Raw genomic sequence first — 23,808 nt, forward strand, 5'->3', positions numbered from 1 at the left:
GGAAGCAACTGATTTCACAAGTGTTCTTCGTCAGATCGTGAGAGAGGAAGTTCAGAAGGCACTTGGATTGCACAGCGAGCAAAAAACCGAGATGCTTCAAGAGGCCATAAGGGAGGAAGTGGAACAGACAGTGAAACCAATTTCTCGTCCTTCATTTCCCTTTAAAACGGTGAAAAAAATCGAGACCCAGGCAGAGTTACATTCCTACAATGCCGCATGAGGAACCTGTCTGGGCACCAAGGAAGACTGACATCTGGAGGACCCAGGATAACCAACCAGTATGTTTCCACTATGGACGACCGGGACATGTGGTGCGCTATCATCGAGAAAAGCGGTGGATATTTGATGACATCCATGCCAGAAGACAGCAGACTGATCTTAGCTGACATCAACGCTGGGATGATGAAGATGACAAGAAGATGTGGGTGCATGATGACAAAGGTCACCATCACCGCAAGCTGGCCGCTGGAGAGGACGCTCCCCAGCATGCTGATCAAGGTCTCCATCACTGTTTAGAAGCTCCAGCCAATCATCTAGCCACCACAAAATGGAAAACTAAAGGGTGTGACCTTCCTTAGAGGTGAGGTCGCTGAAGAGAAAAATCCTCCACTGTCAATCACTACAAAAATGATAGGAAACTACATCAATATCCTCATGGATGGCTGACTAGCCCAAGCTCTTGTGGACTCTGGAGCATCATATTCAGTCATTTCGGAGAAGTACTGCTGCCAGTTCCAGAAAACCATATTCGTCAACAACAAAACATCTCTGCTGAAGGTGTCTAATGGGAAATACATAAAACCTACAGGAAGATATGTCATTTGTGTGGGTATAAGTGGCCATACACAGCCCTTAGAATTCATCGTCTTACAAGAGTGTATTCATTATGTTATTCTCGGATGGGACTTTTTGAAAGCTTCTCAGGCGATTATAGATTGTGGTCGCTCGAAGATTATTTTAGACCAGATGAGATACTGTGGACAGGAAGATGTGCATCTGAGTGTGTGGAGACTATGTGTGCTGGATGAAGTGATCAATACTGCAGTCAGCACTAGAAAGGTAACTGTCATGTGTCATCCCATGCATCAACCCATGGATCTTGCAGTGGAATGTAAGAGCAGCATACCACTGAAGAATAACTTGGTCATCCCAGCCTCTGTCGTCTCGTTTAAGAACAGATTCGGTGAATTGTGGATAGTTAACTGTTGCTGAGAACCGCAGATCCTTCCAAGATGCAAGTGCATAGCAAATGCTTAGCCGTTAATTGCAGAACAGCAGAATGTCATAGAAACCTCCCATGCCGAGTCTGTGGGCGAAATTAGTGCCACCACTAAGAGACAAGATCCTCTAGCACGACTATCACCAGATCTCACTAAGGAACAACAGAAGAAGCTACTTGCCATTCCTCAAGAATTCTCTGAATGCTTCAATCCAGAGGTGAAGAGCAAATTAGACAAATCGATAGTGAAGCACCGGATTAGTACTGGAGACCATCAACCAATAAGCCAGAGAGCATACCATGTGTCAGCAACGCAATGTCAAATAATTCGTAACAAGGTAGAGAAAATGATGAAGAACGACATTGTTCAGCCTTCACAGAGCCCATGTTCATCACCAGTGGTCCTCGTCAGGAATGAGGATGGCAGTTGGCGCTTTTGTGTTGATTACAGGAAGCTTAATAAGATAACTAAAAAGGACGTTTACCCTCTTCCACGAATTGACGATACACTAGATTGTCTGAAGGGGGCTAAATTTTTCTCAACCATGGACACTTACTCAGGATACTGGCAAATCAAAGTAGATGAGGCTGATCATGAGAAAACTGCATTCATCACCCCTGAGGGCCTGTATGAGTTCAAGGTAATGCTGTTTGGTTTGTGTAATGCACCAGCAACTTTCGAACGAATGATGGGTAATCTTGCAAGGCACCTGAAGTGGATGATGTGTCTTTGTTATTTAGATGACATTATAGTGTGCTCAGAGACATTTTATTACATATAAAAAGACTGAGGGCCGCTCTTAAGTGTCTCCAACAAGGTGGACTGAAACTTAATCCAAAAAAATTGTGTCTTTGGAGCAAAAGAAATCAAAATATTTGGACACCTTCTGTCAAACGAAGGTGTGTGGCCAGACCCAGAAAAGGTGACATCTATAACGAAAGTTCCTATTCCTAAAAGCATTAGAGATGTGAGAAGGTTCCCCGGATTATGTTCTTATTACCATCGTTTTATCAAAGACTTTTGTATCAAAGCCAGGCCACTCCAAGAGTTGTTAAAAGCTAATGCTAAATTTATCTGTGGTGGTGCTCAACAAGATTCTTTCGGTGTGCTGCGAAAAGCTCCGATGACTGACCCTGTACTTGGTCTGTATGATGAGAGAGCGCCTACAGAACTACACACAGATTCCAGTGGGTATGGGACCAGTGCTGTTCTGGTGCAAGTTTCGGATGGAAAAGTACTTTTATATTCCATGGATCATTTGCACCATAAATTGTAATAAAGTGGAATGAGACATTTTATATTCACATTACGAATTATTTTGTAAATAAGGCTACATGCTGATCATTTAAGTAAAGTGGCATAATGCGTGCCTTCATAGCTGAATGGTCAGTGTAACAGAATATTATGCGAGGGGCTCGGGTTTGATTCCTGACCAGGTCAGAGATGATCACAATTGAGCAGCACATACTATTCTTACAGCATATTTTTGAGCAATGAAGACTTTCTTTTTCAAATCTGACTTACCCCAGAAAACTAGCCCATATGACATTACAGAAAGCAAAGACACAAAATGTCAGATTACTGATTTCTCTCTTACCAACATTTGCAATTATTCTGAGTGCAAATGTGGCTGAACTAAGTTGCTTTAGGAGCTCCAAATTGTGCTTTTTTCACTTTACATTCTCATCAATATATATGTTAGACTTGTCATTGGTGTAGTACATTCTCATGAGCAGAACTAAATATGTTGTGCCTGTCTGAAATTGAGAGAGAGGCCATTCACAAAAGACCTGTGAATATACTTTTAAGAACATTGTTTACCATTTCTTCTGTTACTGCATGCCTGCTTATATTGATTACAACACTAGTGTCATCCACAAAAAGAACTAATTCTGCTTGTTGTGTATTAAGTACTGCTTGAAAAATTTTGTGGGTTAACTTGTAAATGGGGTTCTCAGAATAGCAACTCTTCTTAAATCCAAACTGTGATTTGCTGAGGGTATTATTGAAGCTCAGGTGAGATCATATCCTAGAATACATCACCTTCTCAAATATTTACAATAAAGATGTCGGTTGTGATAAAGGTCAGTAGTTACTGACATCTCTCTATCACCTTCCCTGTAAAGGGATTTAAGAATGCATATTACAGTCTCTCTGGAAAATGCCTTGAGTTAGTGATGCATTAAATATTTCAGATAAAACAGGGTTTATTATATGGAAACAAATCTTTGATTCTCTACTGGACATGATCACATCCAGTTGAGCATTTATTTTTGAGAGAATACATAATTTTCTTAATTTCAGGAGGAGAAGTTGAATTTTTATGAGAGCTGCTTTTTCAACACTGCTGTAATTTTTATCTTGAACTGTTTGTCCCTATATTTAGGAAATGGTTATTAAACATAAATGGCAACTCTGTCTCACCTTTTACAGGCCTTCCATTTAATTCAATAGTGATGTTATCCTGTTCTATGCCTGACTGTACAGTCTCTCATTTCACTGCACTCCATACGGCCTTAAGTCTGTGGTTGGAATTACTAATTCCTGACATAATGTGCAAGTTCCTTGATTTTTAATAACTTTTCTTGCTTTTCTTGGTAATGTTTAGTAGTAGTAGTAGTAGTAGTAGTAGTAGTAGTAATAGTTTGCAACTACTGCAGGATCTCTTAATTGTTCTTTGGTTAAAACAACAGTTTGTTTATTATGGCCAGTTTTGACTTTGTTAAAGCCACCCTTGTTTTTTTTTTTTTTTTTTTTTTTTTTTTTGCCCCTGTGGCTAGCACTGGCAGCTCCTCCATTTTTCATGTGTTACCAAGATCCCAGTGTATGATTGTGGTAACATGTGGAAAACTGAGGGGAAACTGAGGAGCTGCTAGCACCAGCCACAGAGAGGGCAAAAATCTGAGGATGGCTTTAACATAAGTCAAAACCGATGATAATAAACAAATGTTATTGTGATCTTGATTGTTGTTTCAACGAAAGTATAGCACCAGATCCCTGCACTCCATTGACAGTGTTGTCTAAATTTATCTACTTGATCTTGCCAACAGATCTACTTCCCTTTTCCTTTTACAGGATAGTTTACTCCCTCTAGTGATCCATGATTTTTTATATAGCTAATTAGCTTATGTGGAAAGCTATTTTCAAATAATGAAATTAATTTATCATGGAACAGATAAAATTTTATGCCACCATTTGGTTCGTTACAAATTTCATACCAAGTCATCTAGAATAAACCAATTTGGAAACATCTGTTATCGAGTGATTAATTATTCTGATTGCCACTGAATACCGTAAGGAACTACCTTATTTATCCCAACTGTGTAGGGAGAAAATTTATTACTGGGTATTTAGTTATTTTCTTGCTTTGAGATTCAGCAAAAAAACCAACGAACAATTGGGGTCCTACTGTCTTTACCTACCTGTATTGGAAACTTAATTACTGAGATCAAATTGCAGAATCAAAGAAAGGTTTCCAGATCAATTTTCCTACAAGAATCCTTTACAAAATCTACACTGAAATCACCACAGACTATTAACTGTCAATTTTGACCATATATGTAATTGGATAAATAAAAAATCTACTCATCAAGCGGCAGCAGAACATACACGTAAAACTATGATATAATAATGCAAATTTTCAGATCAGTGGCTCCTTCTTCAGGCAGAAGGGTTGAAGGGGAAGGAAGAGAGGTGAAGGAAAAATTTCTCATCCTCTCTGGTAAGTCTCCCCCCTGTCCTGAAGTTGTGTGTGACTTTCCCGAAATCTACCCCTTTTCCTAGACCACTCTTGTACTTTTCCTTCACCCCTCTTCCTTCCCCTTCAACCCTTCTGCATGAAGCAGGAGCTGCTGGCTCTAAAAGTTTACCTAATTATAACTTTCTTTTTTGTGTGTGTGTGTGTGTGTGTGTGTGTGTGTGTGTGTGTGTCTTCAGCCGCTGCTTGGTGAGTATCTAGTGAGAAATCCAAATTCCTCATAGACACAGCAAAGTTTCTCAGTAGGGATCTATATATAGTTACAATTAAAAGTGATCTATTTTTCAGTATTAATTCACAAGCAAACACTTCTTTGTGCTGATCACTACAAAATCTACTTCTCTCAATATTTCTGAACTTATGTTCTGTCTCAATATACACTGATAAGCCAAAACATTATGACCACTGCACACTGACACTGGATGCCCCTGGTGGTGTAGCAGGCACGTATCATGGTAACAAAAATGTGTGTAATCGGAGCGGACACAGACAGGGGATCAACCTAGTGAATATGTGGGCTGCAAATGGGGAAATCCATTGAGATAAGCGACATCGACAAAGGGCAGATTATTATTATTATTATTATTATTATTATTATTATTATTAAGCAGATCCTGTGAATGAGTATCCTGAAAATGGCAAAGCTGATTGAATGTTTTCTTGTTCTGTTGCCATGAGCATCTACAGAAGGAGGTACGACAGTGAAACTAGCAGTAGGCACTAAGTGGTAGGACATGCACGACTCTTCACAAAATATGGGATTTGGGGGCTTGCCTGCTCTGTAAAGTAGGATAGATGGTGATCTTTGGCATCTCTCCCAAAAGAGCACATTGCTAGTGCACACACAAGTATTTTGGGACACACCATTCATTGTACATCATTGAACATGGAGGTCCGCAGCAGACCACCCCTACCTGCTCACTTGTTGGCCCAATGACATCATCAATTACAACTGCAATGGGCACAAGACCATTAGGATTCAACCATCGATCAATGGAAACATGTCTGCTCCTTGAGTGAATCACATTTTTGCCACACTAGATCAATGGTCGTCTCCACATACACCATCATTGAGGTGAACAGTGGCTCGAAACATGCAGTGTGCCGCAAACACAGGCTGGTGTAGAAGTATTATGCAATGGGAGATATTCTCCTGCGCTTGCATGGGACATGTGGTAGTAATTGAAGACACGCTGACACTTTGAACCACCTGCATCCCTTCATAATTGATATCTTCCTCGACAATGATGTCACCTTTCAGCAGTATAACTGTCCATGTCTCAGATCCATCACCACCCTACAGTGGGTTGAGGAGCATTATAGTGAATTCATGTTGATGTCTCTGTGACCAAATTCAACTGATGTAAATCCTATGGAACCAGTCTTGGTCACTATCGGGTGCCAACACCACAAAAGAAAATCAGAGGCCCGTTATTTACAAGAGTTACATGACCTGTGTGTAGACATCTAATGCCATGTACTTCCACAAACCTATCGACGAACCATCAGATCCCTGATACACAGAATCAGTGATGTATTTTCGTTCGAAAGATGCACAAACAAGCTATTAAGCATATGGTCATAATGTTTGGGCTCATCAGTGTATGTAACAACTCTTGCTTTTCCCATATTAGTTCTACATGAGTAAGATGCAGGACTGTAACTTCATATTTAACTTATCTAATTCAGATGTCTGTCTTTTCAGAGTTCCCTAAATTTTCCAAACAGACAAGGAGCTCTTCTAATCTTATCACTCAATCTTCTAATAATCTGATGAAATAAGCTAATCTTAGTTTTCTGCACATTCTTATTCATTTTGTGGTGCTCGTCCATTATTTTAAACTCTTTCACAACAGGAGCTTAATTCTGATTCTAACCTAAAAAAAAGGTTCTGCGACACTAGGGACCACAGAGATCTTGCTTTCTGTGATTGCGTGCCCAACCCTCTGCCCTCCCATACATTTTCTGCAAGAAGCTCAGCCAATCTACATTTCCCCTCTCTTATTCAGATGTACACTGCATCTAGTATATTCCCACCTCTGAACTGTAGCAACAGACACTGCTCTCAATTAAGTGCTCACATGCCTCACAGCAGTGTTAACACGAGTTGGTCACAGCACTGTAGGACATTCACAGAACTACTAAGTTTATGTGTGAAGGAGGGGGGGGGGGGGGGGGGGGGGGGGAATTATTATTCTATTTATTTCAGGTCACCCCTAATGCTGTAGGATAAATTTCTTTTATTTCATGTCTATGTTCACAAACCTGTAGGTCTTCAGACTACCAGTTTCAGTCAGCAATGAAAATCTTCACAATTAAGGTGATCTACGAACTTATGCAACTTATTTATAGACTGTTGTTAGTTTTTTGTGTGTTCATTGGCTCACAATCATTATGTTTCAACATGCTCAGGAATGCATCACTACCCTTATGAAAACTTCTTTTTCTTGGTGGTAATACAACACCAACACTGTATATCTTGTATGTATATTGATGAACTCAGTCATCCACCTTTAATTAATATGAGAGGCAACCACAATTTTTTTATGGCTGCATATTAAAACTATTATCACATCCTTTTCTGTATGATATTACTTATAAAATAATTATGGAATTGCTCTGTAGTATTAGTCTAACTTCCTGACATTTGCATTAACAAATCAGTCAGCAGTTATTGAATAGCAGGTGCCAATTTTGAGTGTTAAATGATATTAACACATGTTTATAAATTATAATGCAAACTAACAGATTGTAGTAACTGACTCTCCCTTAGGCTACAATGTAAGTAATGAAGCCACATTCTATTACACATACTGTGGTACATTATGCATTTTACCCAAACTAATACAGTATCCCGCAGTAGAAAAATTCATTTAGTTTCTCCTCTGATGGGCATACATCATTAGCTAAACAGAAGGAGGTCTTGTATGTAACACAAACAATAGCTGACACAATAATGATATGGAAGTATGCCCCAGTAATGAAAAGGCTATCAACCCAAATAACAGACTATAACCAGCCCTACAACATGATGCTTCCTTATGCCTGATAACTGGTGTATACAACTTAATACAAATATTAAATTAAACAGTTACTAATTTTATCTTCAATATTAAAAAAATTAGTTGCTCTGAAACAATGTCGAGATTTGTGTGCCAGGATGCATTAGACAAATAAATTAAAATGTTACGTTCTGTGGTAAGTCCTTCTGGAATTCCATTCTTGATTGGTGCAATAGTTTACATATCTAAGAAAGTTTAAATATTCCTGACAACAGAAGCTTTATCGGAAGTACAACGAAAGATATACTTAACACTGAAAATAGTAAATAATCCTGTTCAAGATCTATCATAATACTTTAGCCATAAGAGCGAAGTCTCATAAAAGTATTGCTTTAGATGTCTGGAACTCCACCCTATCCCCCTCTGCATTTATACTCCACAGCCAACATATGGTGCATGGCAGAGTGCACCTTGTACCACTGCTAGTCATTCACTCCTCTTGTTCCACTTGCAAATGGAAAAATGGAAAAACGACTGTCCATATGCTTCTTTGTGAGTGCGGATTCTCTTATCTTGTGTTTGCGTCCCTCACATGAGGGATTGTGTAATTACTTTTGGATTAAAAAAGATCACTCACTAAAAGGCAGAATTATTCAAAGGCACATACAAAAGAAAAAAAAAATGCCAGCTTTTGGAGTATTCCTTTTACCAGCTAGAGTAAAATATACATGGAAAAAAATGCGCGCACATGCGCACGCACACTATATGGTCAGCGCATTTATTGTTCGTCCAGCCGGCACCATGTAGGGACATAGGCATATTTGTGGGTATCTACTTGTTTCCTGAGTGTATTTTGGTCTAGCTCAAAAAAGGATAACTCTAAAGACTACCAAGTTTTTTCTTGTGTGTGTGCCATACAATTACAGCGCTTCTGCCTTTCAGTATGTGGTCTCCTTCAATCCAAAAGTACTTACATTCTACCTTCCTGCATTTACATGTGATATATATTGATGGCAGAAAGATCTCCACGGTAGCAGAGCACAGCCTCAGCGAAGAACGCACATTTCAATTTGAAGAAACCAAGAGACTGTGTACAGCGAAAGGTTTCTGGGACACTCTTATTAAAGAGGCAGTGGAGATACATGTCAGTGATAACCTGGTCAACCAGGATAGTGGCTTCCAACTCAGCACAGCGTTGAACACAACATTATCAAGAATAAGACGAGAGCACACCGATGGAGGCAGGTCGGTGGCGGCGGATGGAATAAACAGGCCACACCGAGACAAGACGACAGGACCTGGCGGCCGCAGCTCCTCCCCACCATGCGCTGCCACGCTGATTCTACTTGCACCTGATTCGCCCAACTGGTGCCGAGGATGCAGACAAGCTCGTAGTTCAGCAGCTACAAAGAACTGGACGAGACGTGACCCCGACACTTCGCCTGAAGGTGGCAAGTAAGGAACTTCCTGAAATTTTACTTGAGAACACATTGACTCAGCTATCAACCCAAGAAGATTTTATCATTGGTGATAATAGTTCAAAAGAAAAAGCCTTGCAGTACATGGAAGAGTCAGTTTTGAGAAATCCTTACCAGATTAATTTTCATCTAACAACCTCCTGTTAAATAAGGAAAATCATTAAATCTTTGAAAAATAAATGTTCTGTTGGGGTAGATGACATCTCTAACAAGATATTAAAAAAATGTGGAGCAGTTACAGCTGATATCCTGAGTCACATCTGTAATGTATCACTAACTCAAGGTATTTTCCCAGACAGGTTAAAATATGCCACTGTCAAGCCTCTCTACAAAAAAGGGGACACCAAAGATGTCACTAATTACTGGACAGTATCCTTTCTCACAGCATTTTCAAAAACTGTCGAGGAAGCAATGTACCCAAGAGGGGTTAGCCATGTCAGCAGCAATGGGATACTCAGTAGACCACAGCTTGGATTTCAAAATGCTGTTCCACTGAGACAGCAATATACAATTTCACTGCCCACATAATAGTGTGTTTAAATAGTAAAATGTCACCAATAGGAATTTTCTGTGACTTATCCAAAGCATTTGATAGAGTGAACCATGGCATTATGTTAAAAAAATTGTGGTTCTATGGTATAAATCGAACAGCATATTAGTGGTTTAAGTTATATCTACACAACAGGAAGCAAAACGTTTCTTTATATGGTTTAAGTGATTTAAGGAAGTTCCCCACTTCATCTAACTGGGGTGAAATTACATTAGGTGTTCCACAGGGTTTGATCATGGGTCCCCTTCTGTTATTGATGTATGTGAATGACCTCCTCCATCTGAAACAAGAAGCTAAACTGACACTGTTTGCTGATGATACAAGCATCATTATTAATCCAGTAAAAGAAACTCCAATATAAAATGATACAAATAATATCTTTGGAAAAGTTATTGACTGATTTTCTGTGAATGGGTTTTCTCTGAACTTTGAAAAAACACAGTATGTCCAATTTTCTACTGCAAGGAGTACAGTTCCTTCATCAAAAATATAACACATCAACAGAACTCGGTAGCCAGGGTAGATCATGCTAAGTTTTTGGGAGTATATATATGTGGATGAGAACCATAATTGGAAAATTCATATTTTGGATCTCCTAAAGCAACTAGGTTCAGCAACATTTGCAACCAGAATAATTGCTAATTTTGAGAATATAGAAATTAGCAAGCTAACTTACTTTACATACTTTCACTATCTGATGTCATACGGAATAATATTTTGGGGTAACTCAACATTTATTGCAAAAAGTATTCACTGCTCAAAAGAAAGTGGTTACAATAATGTGTGGGGGCTCACAGTCGCACATCTTGTAGGCATCTCTTTAAAAGGTTAGGAATTCTTGTAATAGCGTCACAGTACATTTACTCAGTAATGAAATTTGTTCTCAACAACATGGACCATTTAAAAAAAAAAAAAAGTGACATTCATGATTACAATACCAGAAGAAAGAAAGACTTACACTATACTCTACTTAACCTATTGTTGGCATAGAAAGGGGTAAAATATGCTGCTGTAAAACTTCTCAATAAATTACTATGCGGCAGTAACAGTTTTAAAAATAAACTGAAATCTCATTGACAACTCCTTCTATACCACAGATGAATTCTTGAATAGGAACAAATAAATATATAGGTATTTAATATATGTATTTTGTGCATTTTTTAGGCCATGGGGTAGCTAACAAAAATTTTAAGCTCTTCTTTTTAAAATAAATAACAAGAAGGCCTTCATTCATGTGTGCATTTCTTATGCACTTGACACGTTCCACATCAAAATGGTTACTATGAGATTGATCAATAGAACACTTAACTAACTAAATCAAGGGAAATAGGAGTTGAGAAGGGAGTGAGACTGGGTTGCAGATTGTCTGCAACATTATGCAACCTGTATGTTTGGCAAGCAGAAACAGAAACTGAACAGAAATTGGAAAAGGTAATTAAATGTTCAAGGAGAAGAATTAAAAACTTTAGAAGTTTGCCAATGCCACTGTAATTCTCTAAAAGACAGCAAATGACTTGGAAGACTTGTTGAATGGAATGTATTCTTGAGAGGAGGTTGCAAGATTAATGTCAATGAAAGAAAAACGAATTAAGTCAGACAATACCGAAGGAATTAGATGAAAGTGAGACACTAAAGGCAGCAGATGAGTTTTGCTATTTGGGCAGTAAAATAACTGATGGCTGAAACAGAGTGGCTATAAAATCCAGACTGGCAACAAATACAAGAAAAGCATTTAAGAAAGAGAAACTTGCAAACAATTAACATAAATTCCAATGTTCGTAAGTCCTTTCTGAAGGTATCTGTATGTAGTGTAACAATAAGCAACTCAGACAAAAAGAGACTAGATGCTTTTCAAATATTATATACAGAAAACACTGAAGGTAAAATGGGTAAATCAGGTAACTAATGACGGGGTACCAAACTGAATTGTGAAAAAGAAATTTATGGCACAACTTGACTAAAAGGAAGGGTCAGCTAATAGGACACATCCTGAGGCATCAAGAAATCGCTCATTTGGTAATGTAGGTAACTGGGTGGGGAGAACGGAGGAGATTGTAAAAGAGAGACCACGGGATGGTACGCAATAGCTATGTAGAAATGAAGAGGCTTGCAGAGGACAGACTAGTGCAAAGAATGTGTCGAACAGTCTTTGGACAAAGGATCGCATCAACCATTTGATGTCTGGAGCAATTACTTGTTCATGTGGTGCACAAAACACATGGAAAGGTATTTGGGTAAAACAGGCACTTAAACTTTGCTTAATAATCTATCAATATTTAATAACCTTTTATGTTTTTGGGAGTTACAAGTCATAACAACCTCAAACAGACTTAATGTCTGTTAATACTATTCAGAATGCAAAGATCACCACACACTTTTTAGTTGAGTGTATTTAGCTGTGTCATCTTACATGACAAGCTCTTTCAAAAAATGTTTTCTACACGTTTTATCATACAACTTGACCATTCCATTTCAAAATCTACTTTACCCTGCTACGTGAGTAAATTTGTGTTTTCCTTTACATTAGTGGCTATTTTTGGGACTAGTGCAGCAGGGGATACAACCCGTCGGCTTTGGACAATGACGTCACAAGTGGCCAATCGAGAAGCGATTCTTCTTAGTGTTGTAGCTCCCTTCAGTGGCTGATAAGTGTTTTTTGGCTTTTTTAAAAAAAAAATCTCACGAGATAGAATAAACAGATCCACTTTATTAAGCAATCAGTAAAAAAACGAAACTGAAACATAACAGTAAAAGCGAAAATGGTAAACTGCTCTCTGGCGACTTGTGACGTCATTGTCCAAAGCCGACGGGTTGTATCCCCTGCTACACTAGACCCCTATTTTTTTTACTTCACTCACAGAGTTATAAATCTTAAACATCCCTTTAAATATTTTATAGCTTCTGTGAATGTATCAAAAATCTTTAAATGAGATCAACTGAAATTCATTGGCAGTTTACACAATAAGAGCTATTTCCTGTAGCAATTCCCAGTTTCCATAATAATGTGTCGGTGTCAAGTTTTACTGATCAACTTGGTTAAGAAGGGTGAAGTTTGAGATATTATTCTGAATGAAGGATTTACTTTTATCACTGCAATCACAAACTATTAATTTTACTCTGTTTGTTTCATCATAAACATTGGTGTTTTATTTGCTAACACTACTGTGTGTTTTCATGGCAACAACATGCATTATTCTGGTGTACACAATGATACATTAAAATGTTACTATATTGAATTTCTGCAACACCAGTTTTATCAGCTGAAAGCAAATGATATAGTTTAAATTGCTTAACTGTCATTCTCTGTTGTGAATCTTTTAAGAAATTACTAACAGAACTATAAGCAGCCATACATTTATTTATTTATTTTTATTACCCACAAACGTTTGAAACTGTCAGTGGAGGTCTGTAAATTGTAATAATTTAAAGTGTGCATGCAGGAAGTAACAATTGACATGAATGCACTTCCATATGTTGATATACACAAATTATTGTCTACAGTTCTGAACTTGGACACTTTGTTACCCATATGGCAATTCCGTATTTTCCAAATGCATTTTGAGATAGCATACTACACATTTATGATCTTCTAGCTCCAATATTTGGGTTCCCATATTTAAATAACCTACAAGTTAGCGGAAGCAATGAATATGTTACACAGTTTAACAAACATTATTTACTTGCTTTCACTATTGTGTAAGATATTTATAATATTATACTTAAGTTCCACACTTTCTCTGGTACACTAACATATTTTTCACCTTGTTTATCTGTTTGTAACCCATCTGAATAACTGATTGTGTGTCAATAATAGTCACCCCAAACCCCAGCATTGCTTTGTATTTCCTCAACTACCAGTAGGAATTTCACTTTATGAGAAACACTTTCTGCAGTTTAACATTGAACTTCCATGTGACACACACACACATACACACACACACACACACACAATTATGATCACAACCACTCTCAATGTAACAATCTACATCCACGCCCATAGTATGTTAACTACCGTTAAGTTTATAGCAGAACGTACTTCTCACTATATCAGTTACTAGCGCTTCTTTCCGTTCCATTCGCATAGGGAGCGTGGGGAGAATGGTTCTTTAAAAAATTCGGGCACTAGTATTTTCCTCGCAGTTCTTACAGCAGCTATACATCTTGGGGTTGTAGTATGTTCTTAGATTCACTATTTAAAGCTATTTCCTGGAACGTAATAAACAGAATTTCTCGGGTTTATCTATGTACATACATATGGCTATTAAGAACACAATTTGAGACGTACCACAATAGGGCATAAATGCTATGAGGAAACAAAAACATGACCTCAAGCAGAAAGAAGAGTATTCTTACGTTGGAACTACCTTTCGCTAAAAGGTAAATCAAACTATCTACACTATCCATTGCTTTCAATGTCTCATTCACTCCTGTGCCGTTAGCATGTACATCCAACTTCTTGACCTACGATGGGAATGCTTTTAAAAAATTAAATATTTTCTAACTTACTTTAATGTTATGCTTTCAAACATACGCGTTTACATATACTTCGCTGTTCTGGAGAGAGTACTTTTCTCAGTTATAGATGAGTGAATTTGACCTGGTTTCTGCCACTAGTTTCGAAAATGTTAGTGGGTGCCTTCAATAAATTATGTTGCACACCTCGAATGACAGAAGATTTTGCTACTGAGTCGCCAAACACAATTATTGAAGAACGCAACACGTATAACCCGAAGTCCATTGGGAAAAAATCTTGTTCTCAAACACTGTGTGGACAAAAAATGTGTGACTGATGATGATTTTCACTGCAATAAACCACTGCTTTTTCCCTTGTGTCAGTGTACAAAATTATCATCAGTCAGTTGTGTGAAAAGGTTTAGGTTTTCGCGTATTTATTTTCTTTTCCTGCTAAACTGATATTCTTGTAGCCTTTCATCAGCGAATGCGGTAGCGAGTGTAAAATTTAATAGATATGATACTTCTGCAATTATATAAAATATGCTCTATTTCCAACAAGCATATGTTAATTTGCAACTCGTACCACTTCGTGAAACATTTCTCCATTGACAGTTACAACAACACTGATTTTGTACGCAACTGCAGCGACAACGTTTAAGAACTCGAATGTCAAACTGCAACCTTAAGCTCTACGCAATAACACCACAGAAAACTGATGTTTACAGCTTGCACATGATACAAATACTGTCTATGACTGAATTTCCACATATCTTTCCAAAGTGTTTTCTATCAAGGCACTGCCTTTTTGTTATTTTATTTTATTTTGCAATAGGCAAGTGGAGTATCGTACATTACAAATACAGTGCATTTCTGTGTAGTTTGGTTTGATTTATTACTTTATTAACTTTCGCACCAAGTCTGTGTACCATCCATGGCTGGATAGACTGCGTCAAAACTTACAAAACTGATAAATACAAATAATTCATAACAATACAAATTTTACCTTATATACATTAATCTGCTATTGACATGTGAGTTTAAAAAAGGCAAAATGCCGTACAGTGGACTAGTTTTAAGTCTTTTACAATTTTGTTCTTGAAAATCTCTAGTGGCAAGATCGGCACTTACTTGGATAGAGATCTGAACATATTCAGAGCAACGTATGGAACGCTATCTCTCAATCAACAGGTTAATATGTTTATGATCTCTTTGTTGTGGGTATTCTGGTCATGTTTGTTGTGCCTCATGCTGAGGGAATCTAGATTTTCTTAATCTGAAGTGACACAAAAGTACATAATGACTATAAACAATCATTATCTACAATTTTCTGAATAATGGCCTACAGTTCTCCTGTCTCCCACTTGATATCATGATCATTATTGTTTTTTTTGGAAGTAATAATACTTTCTTGCAGCCTGCAGAGTGACCCCATAGTAACACTCTACAGTTGATACAGCTGTGAAACAACGAAGAATATACTATTAGGAGATGCCGATCAGTTATCAAGTGTTTCAGTTCAACTCATGACAGTTTTTCACACACACATGCCATATGGTCTTGCCAGTAATTTTGTGTCCTCTATGAACCCCAGAAGTTTCACAATACCTACACAGCTTGGGTGTCCTTTGTCTTTGAGGCTACATATCCGTTTTTCGTTTTTTTCTTCATTGATTTTCATTTTGGTTTTAACAAACCAAACTTTTGACACTTGAAGCAACGCATCTGCTTCTTTTGAGCCTTGCTGGCACTGATGCTTTTTGAGTACAAAGTTGTGTCATCTGCAAAGTGCAAGAACTGCCCATTAGAGCTTAAGTCATTTATAAAAGCTGGGAACATGAGGGGGCCCATTACCAATCCCTGTGATGCACAATATTCCATATGCTGTTAACATGATAGCACTCCTGGGAAAGACACAATATGCCTTCTGTTTTCTGGATAATATTTGAGGGCTGCCAGAACAGTGCCTCCAACACCATACTGACTGAGCTTATTTGCCAGGATCTTATGAGGAATGCAGTCAAACGCCATACTAAGGTCGCAAAGTGTCACTGATAAAGATTATTTCTCTTCAAAACTCTGTTTCATCGTAGCAACCACATTTATTGCTGCTGTTGTTGTAGATTTGCCTTCCCAGAAACTTTACTATGCTTCTGACAAGAATTAATAAATTTAAAAGAAGTCTAAGATTTGTTCTTTCGTTGCAGTCTTAATGGGATTAGCAAAGATTGGTGTTAGTGGTACAGTGTTAAAGTTTTTTTATTGCAGCAACGTTGTTTTTATTTTGGTTTGTAGTAACTTCCATTTTCTGGATGCTTTCGTTTTCTTGTTTATCCTCTGTGTGCGTTATTGTCCTCTGCCATCGTGTTCTAAACTGTTACATACTTAAATAAACTCTGTACAGACAGACTTACTATCAAGCTTCATTTTCTGCACCTAATTATGAGTTATGAGCTCAGAAGTATAAGGCTGTTTTTCAGTGTAGTTTTTATTTATTTCTGTGTCTGGAACACCATATATGGAAATCTAGTATAATGTCTGGAACACCATGTATTAAAAACTAGTATAAGTCAACTGTAATAAAATTTAAAGTCTAAATAGTTTTGCACAGTAATCAGCTACACAGATGAACTTATCACTTGCTAACCTGAAATCTATCAGGGTACAGCTTTTGCTGAGGTCTGGGCACGTCAGTAAGCCATTGTTCATTTGGACATTCCCACAGTCATATAATGGTAGCCCCATCGGCAAAGATTATATTAGCAAATTGAGACCCTTGTCCTCAGCATGTTGAGAGCTTTCTAAGTTGTAAAGGATTTGTTTCTTCCAGCTCCAAGTTCTTCTTTCAGCTGCAGAATAGGATTTGGAGCTACCTCCTCCCATAACTGAAGTCTCCTCTTTTCAATGATTGGCTTTGACATCAAAAGGAAGCTCTTTCGTGGGCGAAGCGACCTGGGCTATTGTTGGTATACTTGTAAAGGGTGACAATTATCTGCCATCTGTCTCTTCCTCTCCACTTCCGCAGCTGCTTACTACCATATACTGGAGGGAGCTATCCCTATGAGAGGGTAGATCTTCTCCATCGACATGAGCCTCAAACACCCTGTTATGATGCAGCATGACTGATTTACAGCCACATCATGTGGGCCAGATTCTTTCACACAGTTGTGGGATACTCAACTGCTGCCAAACTGATTGCAACAGCTGTTGTTCAAAGCATCTGTGGGTCAGCACCCCAGTTTGTTTTGGTCAGTTTATGAATGATATTGTTCCTTGCACTGATCTTTTGCTTAGTATCCAGAAAGCGATGTTTAAACTATAGATCTCTGTCCAACTTCACACCTTAGTATTTGGGAGTGTAGCAGTACTCTAGCTCTTGTACATTCGAACTCATATGGAGTTTTCTTTTGGCCTCCTTATTCCTCTGGTGGAAACTAAAACCTTGATTCTTGCTGGATTTGGTTTCAGGCTGTTCTTGTGATAGTAATCACCGATTATTTCAATGCTGCTAATGAATTTCTTTTCCACTTCTTCGAAGGTGCTCCCTTGGGCAGCCATGGCCATGTCACAGCATATATAAACTGCCTGCCTTTGGGATTTGTCGACTGGTCATTGGCATATATATTGAACAGCAATGGAGCCAATACATTAGCCAGAGTGAGACCATTTTTTTGTTTTTTCGCCACATACTATTCTATTTTCCTGCATGGTAACATAGAGGCACCTATTCTATAGTACACACAATACAAATCTTAAAAGTCCAAAATCCTTAGTCACCTGGTAAACCATACATATCAGTCTATTGTGGTTAATAGTATCATAGGCTGCGCTCAGATCAATGAAAGCCACACCAGTCTCCTGCTTTCTTTCGTATCCGTCTTCAATATGCTGGGTTAAATTCAGAGTTTCTCAGTGCAAGAGCGTCCTGGCCTAAAGCCAGCTTGTCCAGGCCTTAGGATCTCATCTCAGGTTTCAATATTCTACCCATCATCATTCTATGGATGGCCTGAAACAGGTGATATATAGGAATCAGAGATACTGGACAAAAGTTCTTAACATTGGATCCTTACCTTATTTTAATAGGGCTACCACTCTTGCCTTTCTACACACCTTGAGGATCTGTATCATGCTGACATAGTTGTTCATTACTTTCAGACTTTTTGTTTAATTTATTTGATGTTTAAATCGTCTCTTTATTTTCTGCAGTTCATCAACTGTGATAAGTGCCTTAACTGATTTTTATTAATTTTCTAGGTCTCTTACGACAGAAAGCCAGGGCAATCTGTGGATGGTTGTCCACTGAGTAGAAGCTGATGGGCGATTTGATTTGGCAAAACACCAGTCTGAAGTGTTTTGGGTCTTGTTGAGTCATTGCTGAGATTCCTGAGCAGACTCCAGGCTTGTCTGCTGTTGTTTTTCATATCCAGAGATGTGGCTAAGTGTCCACATCTCCCTGCTCATCTTTAGATTTCTTCCCTATTTGAATCTGTCTCTCGGTAGCTCTACATTGTGGCAGAGTTTTAATTTGGCATCGTGAGTGACAGCAAATTTGACATTACCAGCGTAGTGTTGTCATAGCGCAATAGTACAGTCTACATATCAATGTGTGAAGTTGTCTGGAGGGGACAAAATGGGAGTATGGAAATTCCAAATGGAAGCGATACTCAGAGGAAAAGGCTTTTTAGATATTATCAGTGGCATTGCCATTAAACACCTGAAAGACAAAGAAGCCGAGGAAAAAACATTGATGGAAAAATGCGCAAAATCGCAGGAACTTATTATGAAGTAATTGAAGGCAGCGCCCCTCACTCATCTACTTCTCGAACGACATCAGCTGGCATGTGGACTAAACAGAATACCATGTATGAGAAAGAGTCTGTGGTGTTGATGTTTAAATCGTCTTTTTCATTTCTGCAGTTCCTCAGCTGAGAAAAGTGCCTCAAGTGAACTATATTAATTTTCTAGGTCTCTTACGACAGAAAGCAAGGGCAATTTACTCCAGCACAAGTTTTTCTCTCTCCAACTTGCTGATGACCCAGTGGTTATAGCTATATCGAAAACAGAAGAGATCAACACTAAACTGAAGGTAGCAGGCGAACCATTTTCAGAGAAGATGATAATAACCAAGGTGATGTCATTGCCAGAGAGATATAAAAATTTCCATTCAGTATTGGAATTAGAAATCTTTGAGAAGCAAACACTTAACGCATAAACTTCAAGATTGCTTATTGAGGAATACAGAAATAAACCGTCGATTCTACGAAATTTTGGGAGAGTTTCCGGATGTCTTAACTTGCTGGCACTATATTTCAGCTCAGAGTCTTCTGACTTCCCTATTTAAAATCCTGCCAGCACATTCATGGTGTTCCTAGTTCGCATTGCGCTTTCGTTGCTTAAGCCCATGCACTTGAGCTGTTACTTCTTGTGCTGCTCTGCGGGCCCTCCAACATGAAAGTTCGTGTCTTGTGTGAGGTCCTACCCACTCGTCTCGCATAGGGTGCCTAAAGGATTCTGTGTTCTCAGAATGCTACACAACAATTCAAGCAAATAACATTAATAGTTTTATATCTATAAAGCAGATTTGACGATACTTAACTTGAATGTGCAAAATGTCGTCGCAAACGATGGGCGACATGCAATATAATGCATAGTCCATGGCTATATGCAATGTTCCTGCAAGTTGACACGAAGTTCGTGGATCATTACTATCTGATACCGTAGCTCTCTCTGCTAGGCCATGCTAATACTCCATGAATACGTTGTTTACTTGGCGTAGCTAGCACATGCCATAGGTGAATGGGGAGATCACAAGCAAGGGACTCAACCCAGCAAATAGCTGGCTGCTCAAATGTATGAGCCGACAAGGCACGCAATAGTGCTGATCTAGTATTTGCACTACCTGCTGAAATGATGGATCAGACTGTTTCACATTCTGTTCTCTGAGTTTAACATCAGATACATTGTACACAATCGAATTACGCAACATAACATCAGAATATAAAGCACCACAAGCAGATTTGAATTTGCATTTCTATATCATCCCCTGCAAATGTGTTACTCACTCATGATAAGTTTGTTCTGACAGTTTTTTGCAATTAAAGAATTGATACCTAGCGACTACCACATTCCCTTGTTGCTCTTAATAGTTAGTTAGGCACTGTACTACTTGGTCGTACGACAGTTCACTCAGAGTGGCGTTAGGATATAACTTCTGGATACATCTGAACACTGCAGCACTTCCTACCATTGATAACAGGGAGGGAAGTTTCACAATACCTGGTAACTTGTGAGCTAGGAATATGTGCCTCATACTGGGCCAACCACTCGACCAATTCCTCTTCGTGTTCACAAAATTGTCGAAAACGGGGTATAGCAGCTGTAGTAGGTGGTGCTTGTTCTGTCGGGCGCGCAGTGTTGGCCAGTAGCTGCTGCACTGTGTTGAGCAGTGTAGATATTTGCTTCGCCTGAAACTGAAACATCTGCATTAGCTGTGTTGCAGCTAACACTTTTGTCTGCGGCGCCTGAGCAGTGGGGGAGGGGGGGGGGGGCGAGACAGGTGGGAGGGGGGCATGTTGGAAGACACAAATGTAACAAAAAGACATGTACAGAGATCTTCTATAAAGCCCACCTGAAAACACTGATTAGCAAGAACGGCAAGAAATTGTTAAATCAATTAAGGGCCCCTGTAAATTAAAGACAAGAGAGAACTAAGGCGCCAGCACAACATAAACGAAAAGTTCGTGTCTGTCGGGCACTGGGTTCAGAGGATTCTCATCGCCAACTGTGGGGTACTGCCCACTCATCCCGTATGGGGGGCCTAAAGAATGCTGCATTCTCAGAATGATACACAGCAATTCAAGCAAATAACATTAATAGTTTTATTTCCATAAAGCAAATTTGAAAATACTTAACTTGAATGTACAAAATGTTGTCACAATCGATGGGTGACATGCAACATAATTCAGAGTCCTTGGCTATATGTAATGTTCCTGCAAGTTGACACACAGTTCGTGGATCACTACTATCTGATACTGTAGCTCTCTCTGCTAGGCCATGCTAATACTCTGTGAATACGTTCCACTAATTTCCAGCCAAGGCCGGCAGGAGCGGCGCTTATGTTCACTTCTTGTAGAGGTCGCTCCTGGCACAGTGCAGTCCTTGTCAGCGGGCTATTGGCTGACATCGCCTCATCGCCTTCTCTGGTCTTGCGTTCTTCCTCTTCGTTCTGGCGCTCGTGGTTATGCCAGAACATCTTCTATATCAAAACTATTGTCTTTCCATAGTAAGACCACAGGACGCCGCCGATTACACACAAGACGAAATTTTTCTATAATCGAGTCCCATGCAAAACTGAATTAGAAACTGTCATCTCGATTCGTAAGGGATTCAGACCATTATATTTCCACTGATTCATTGATAACTGAGTGACAAAAGTTTGACTACGGGACACAATTTTTATTTCATTATATTTCATCGAACAACCAGTGGAAATACAGTGTTCTGTGATAGCAGACTTGTGTGCTTGGAGAGGGCGAGTATACTGCTGATGCTCTATAATGTGATCCTGCACATTGCACGTTGTTTGCCTTATTCAGGGCGTAACAAAAATGCACAGTACAAATTGCAGGACACATTCCTCACATGTGGATGAAGAAATTGTTATATTGAAACTTCTTCATATCAAATTTTTTTACTTGGACTGTAATAACTGGGAAGATGATACTTCTTAATCTGATTCTGAAACTGCCGAGTGAAATTGAATGCAAGTGAACCTGCTTGAACTGCTGAATGAAACTGAACGTAATGTCACTTTGCTTGTCTTTATCATTTTATATCTGACCTACAGAATAATTCCTGACAAATACCACTCAAACTTATTCTATTCATTTATGACCCACAATATACAGCAATATGCAATCTGACTGCTCATATAATTAACACAAAAGAATGGCCCCGAATTAGAAGAAATTCCAACACTAACCTTATACATTTCATACCACACTTACCTCACAATAAATCTTCATTACACGAACTTCAGCGATACAGCAAGCACCAATAAAACCAGTTAAATAAATACTGTAGGCTCTAACTACTAATTGGCTTGTGGTTAGCAAAGAAAAGATTTTGTTGCAGAGTAAACAATGTATTTAGCAAATTTTAACTTAATAATGTGACACTCAGTTCAAAAAATTGTATAATCGTAAATAATTTTAAATCTCTATGACAGACACGTCCAGACGACCTGCACGAGCTAACACTTCGGACCTCTAACCTCCATCTCTGCTAACTATAGACTTCCAACCTCTTAAATAGTGATGGGGGTCCAGGTGAGGTGACAGTCGAGGGTCCCACTGCGCCTGTAACATCCTGTCCCTTCATACAGGACTCCTGTAGCAACATCATTTGGGAATGAAACGCACTTATACCTATTTACAAGTCACAATTCTCTTCTTCGGCAACTGAAACATGGGAAATATGTCATATTTTTCACAAATGTAATGCTCATTTACTTACCTAAACACAGTGTCTCAAGATGAAGAAGAAAACTGACCAGTCACCTCCAGTCTAGTCCAGCGCCATGTATGGAGTATATTGTACACCTGAAGAGATGGCCAGCTAAGAAAACACAGATCGTGACATCTTTCTTAAGCCTCTAATTCCGGTCACCTGACCATTCCCGCCGCCAGCTGCGACGCAACGAGGCGCGACTCCGACTAACTCCAGTCCTGCCCCAGACATAGAGCCCTCAAATTAAAAAAAAATTCCGAAATGGGGATGTTGTTTAGTCAACACACCTCGAATTTCTCATATGTACTGTAGATTTTCGAAGATAAGAAATCGGACCATACACGCGTTTTCGCATCGCTAAAGTATCGTTATGTGTTGTGAAAATCCTGTACAACACTATAATCTATATTTCGTCTAAGTATTCTCTTAGAAGTTAGAAAAATCTGCTCTTATCTGCCACGTCCTGCATTACAGGAAACTCATTTTTGGCTCATGATGGAGTGCTAAGAGCATGCTCTACCTCTGTCACAGGATGCCTTCTCACTTTCGAACTCTCTTGAAATAAACAAATGTCTCGTCACATTCGACGTCTCTCAAGCTAACAGCACAGGAAGTTGTAAATATCAAATTTATACTATGTATCACTTTATACAGGGTGTTTCAAAAATGACCGGTATATTTGAAACGGCAATAAAAACTAAACGAGCAGCGATAGAAATACACCGTTTGTTGCAATATGCTTGGGACAACAGTACATTTTCAGGCAGACAAACGTTCGAAATTACAGTAGTTACAATTTTCAACAACAGATGGCGCTGCGGTCTGGGAAACTCTATAGTAC

General features: G+C 38.8%; 1 protein-coding gene across 2 annotated transcripts in view; it reads right to left on the minus strand.

The window, feature by feature from the left end:
- The window catches only part of LOC124777296 (T-cell activation inhibitor, mitochondrial-like), a 344,729-nt gene extending 329,525 nt beyond the window's left edge, over positions 1 to 15,204 (minus strand). For both annotated transcript variants that reach the window (XM_047252648.1, XM_047252647.1), the window contains exon 1: positions 15,046 to 15,204. In XM_047252648.1, coding sequence (XP_047108604.1) covers positions 15,046 to 15,068 — 23 coding nt within the window. In that variant the 5' untranslated portion in view covers positions 15,069 to 15,204. The remainder of the gene's footprint in view (positions 1 to 15,045) is intronic.
- Positions 15,205 to 23,808: the final 8,604 nt, after the last annotated feature.

This window comes from Schistocerca piceifrons, chromosome 2 (genome assembly GCF_021461385.2).
Source record: "Schistocerca piceifrons isolate TAMUIC-IGC-003096 chromosome 2, iqSchPice1.1, whole genome shotgun sequence".
Taxonomy (NCBI): domain Eukaryota; kingdom Metazoa; phylum Arthropoda; class Insecta; order Orthoptera; family Acrididae; genus Schistocerca; species Schistocerca piceifrons.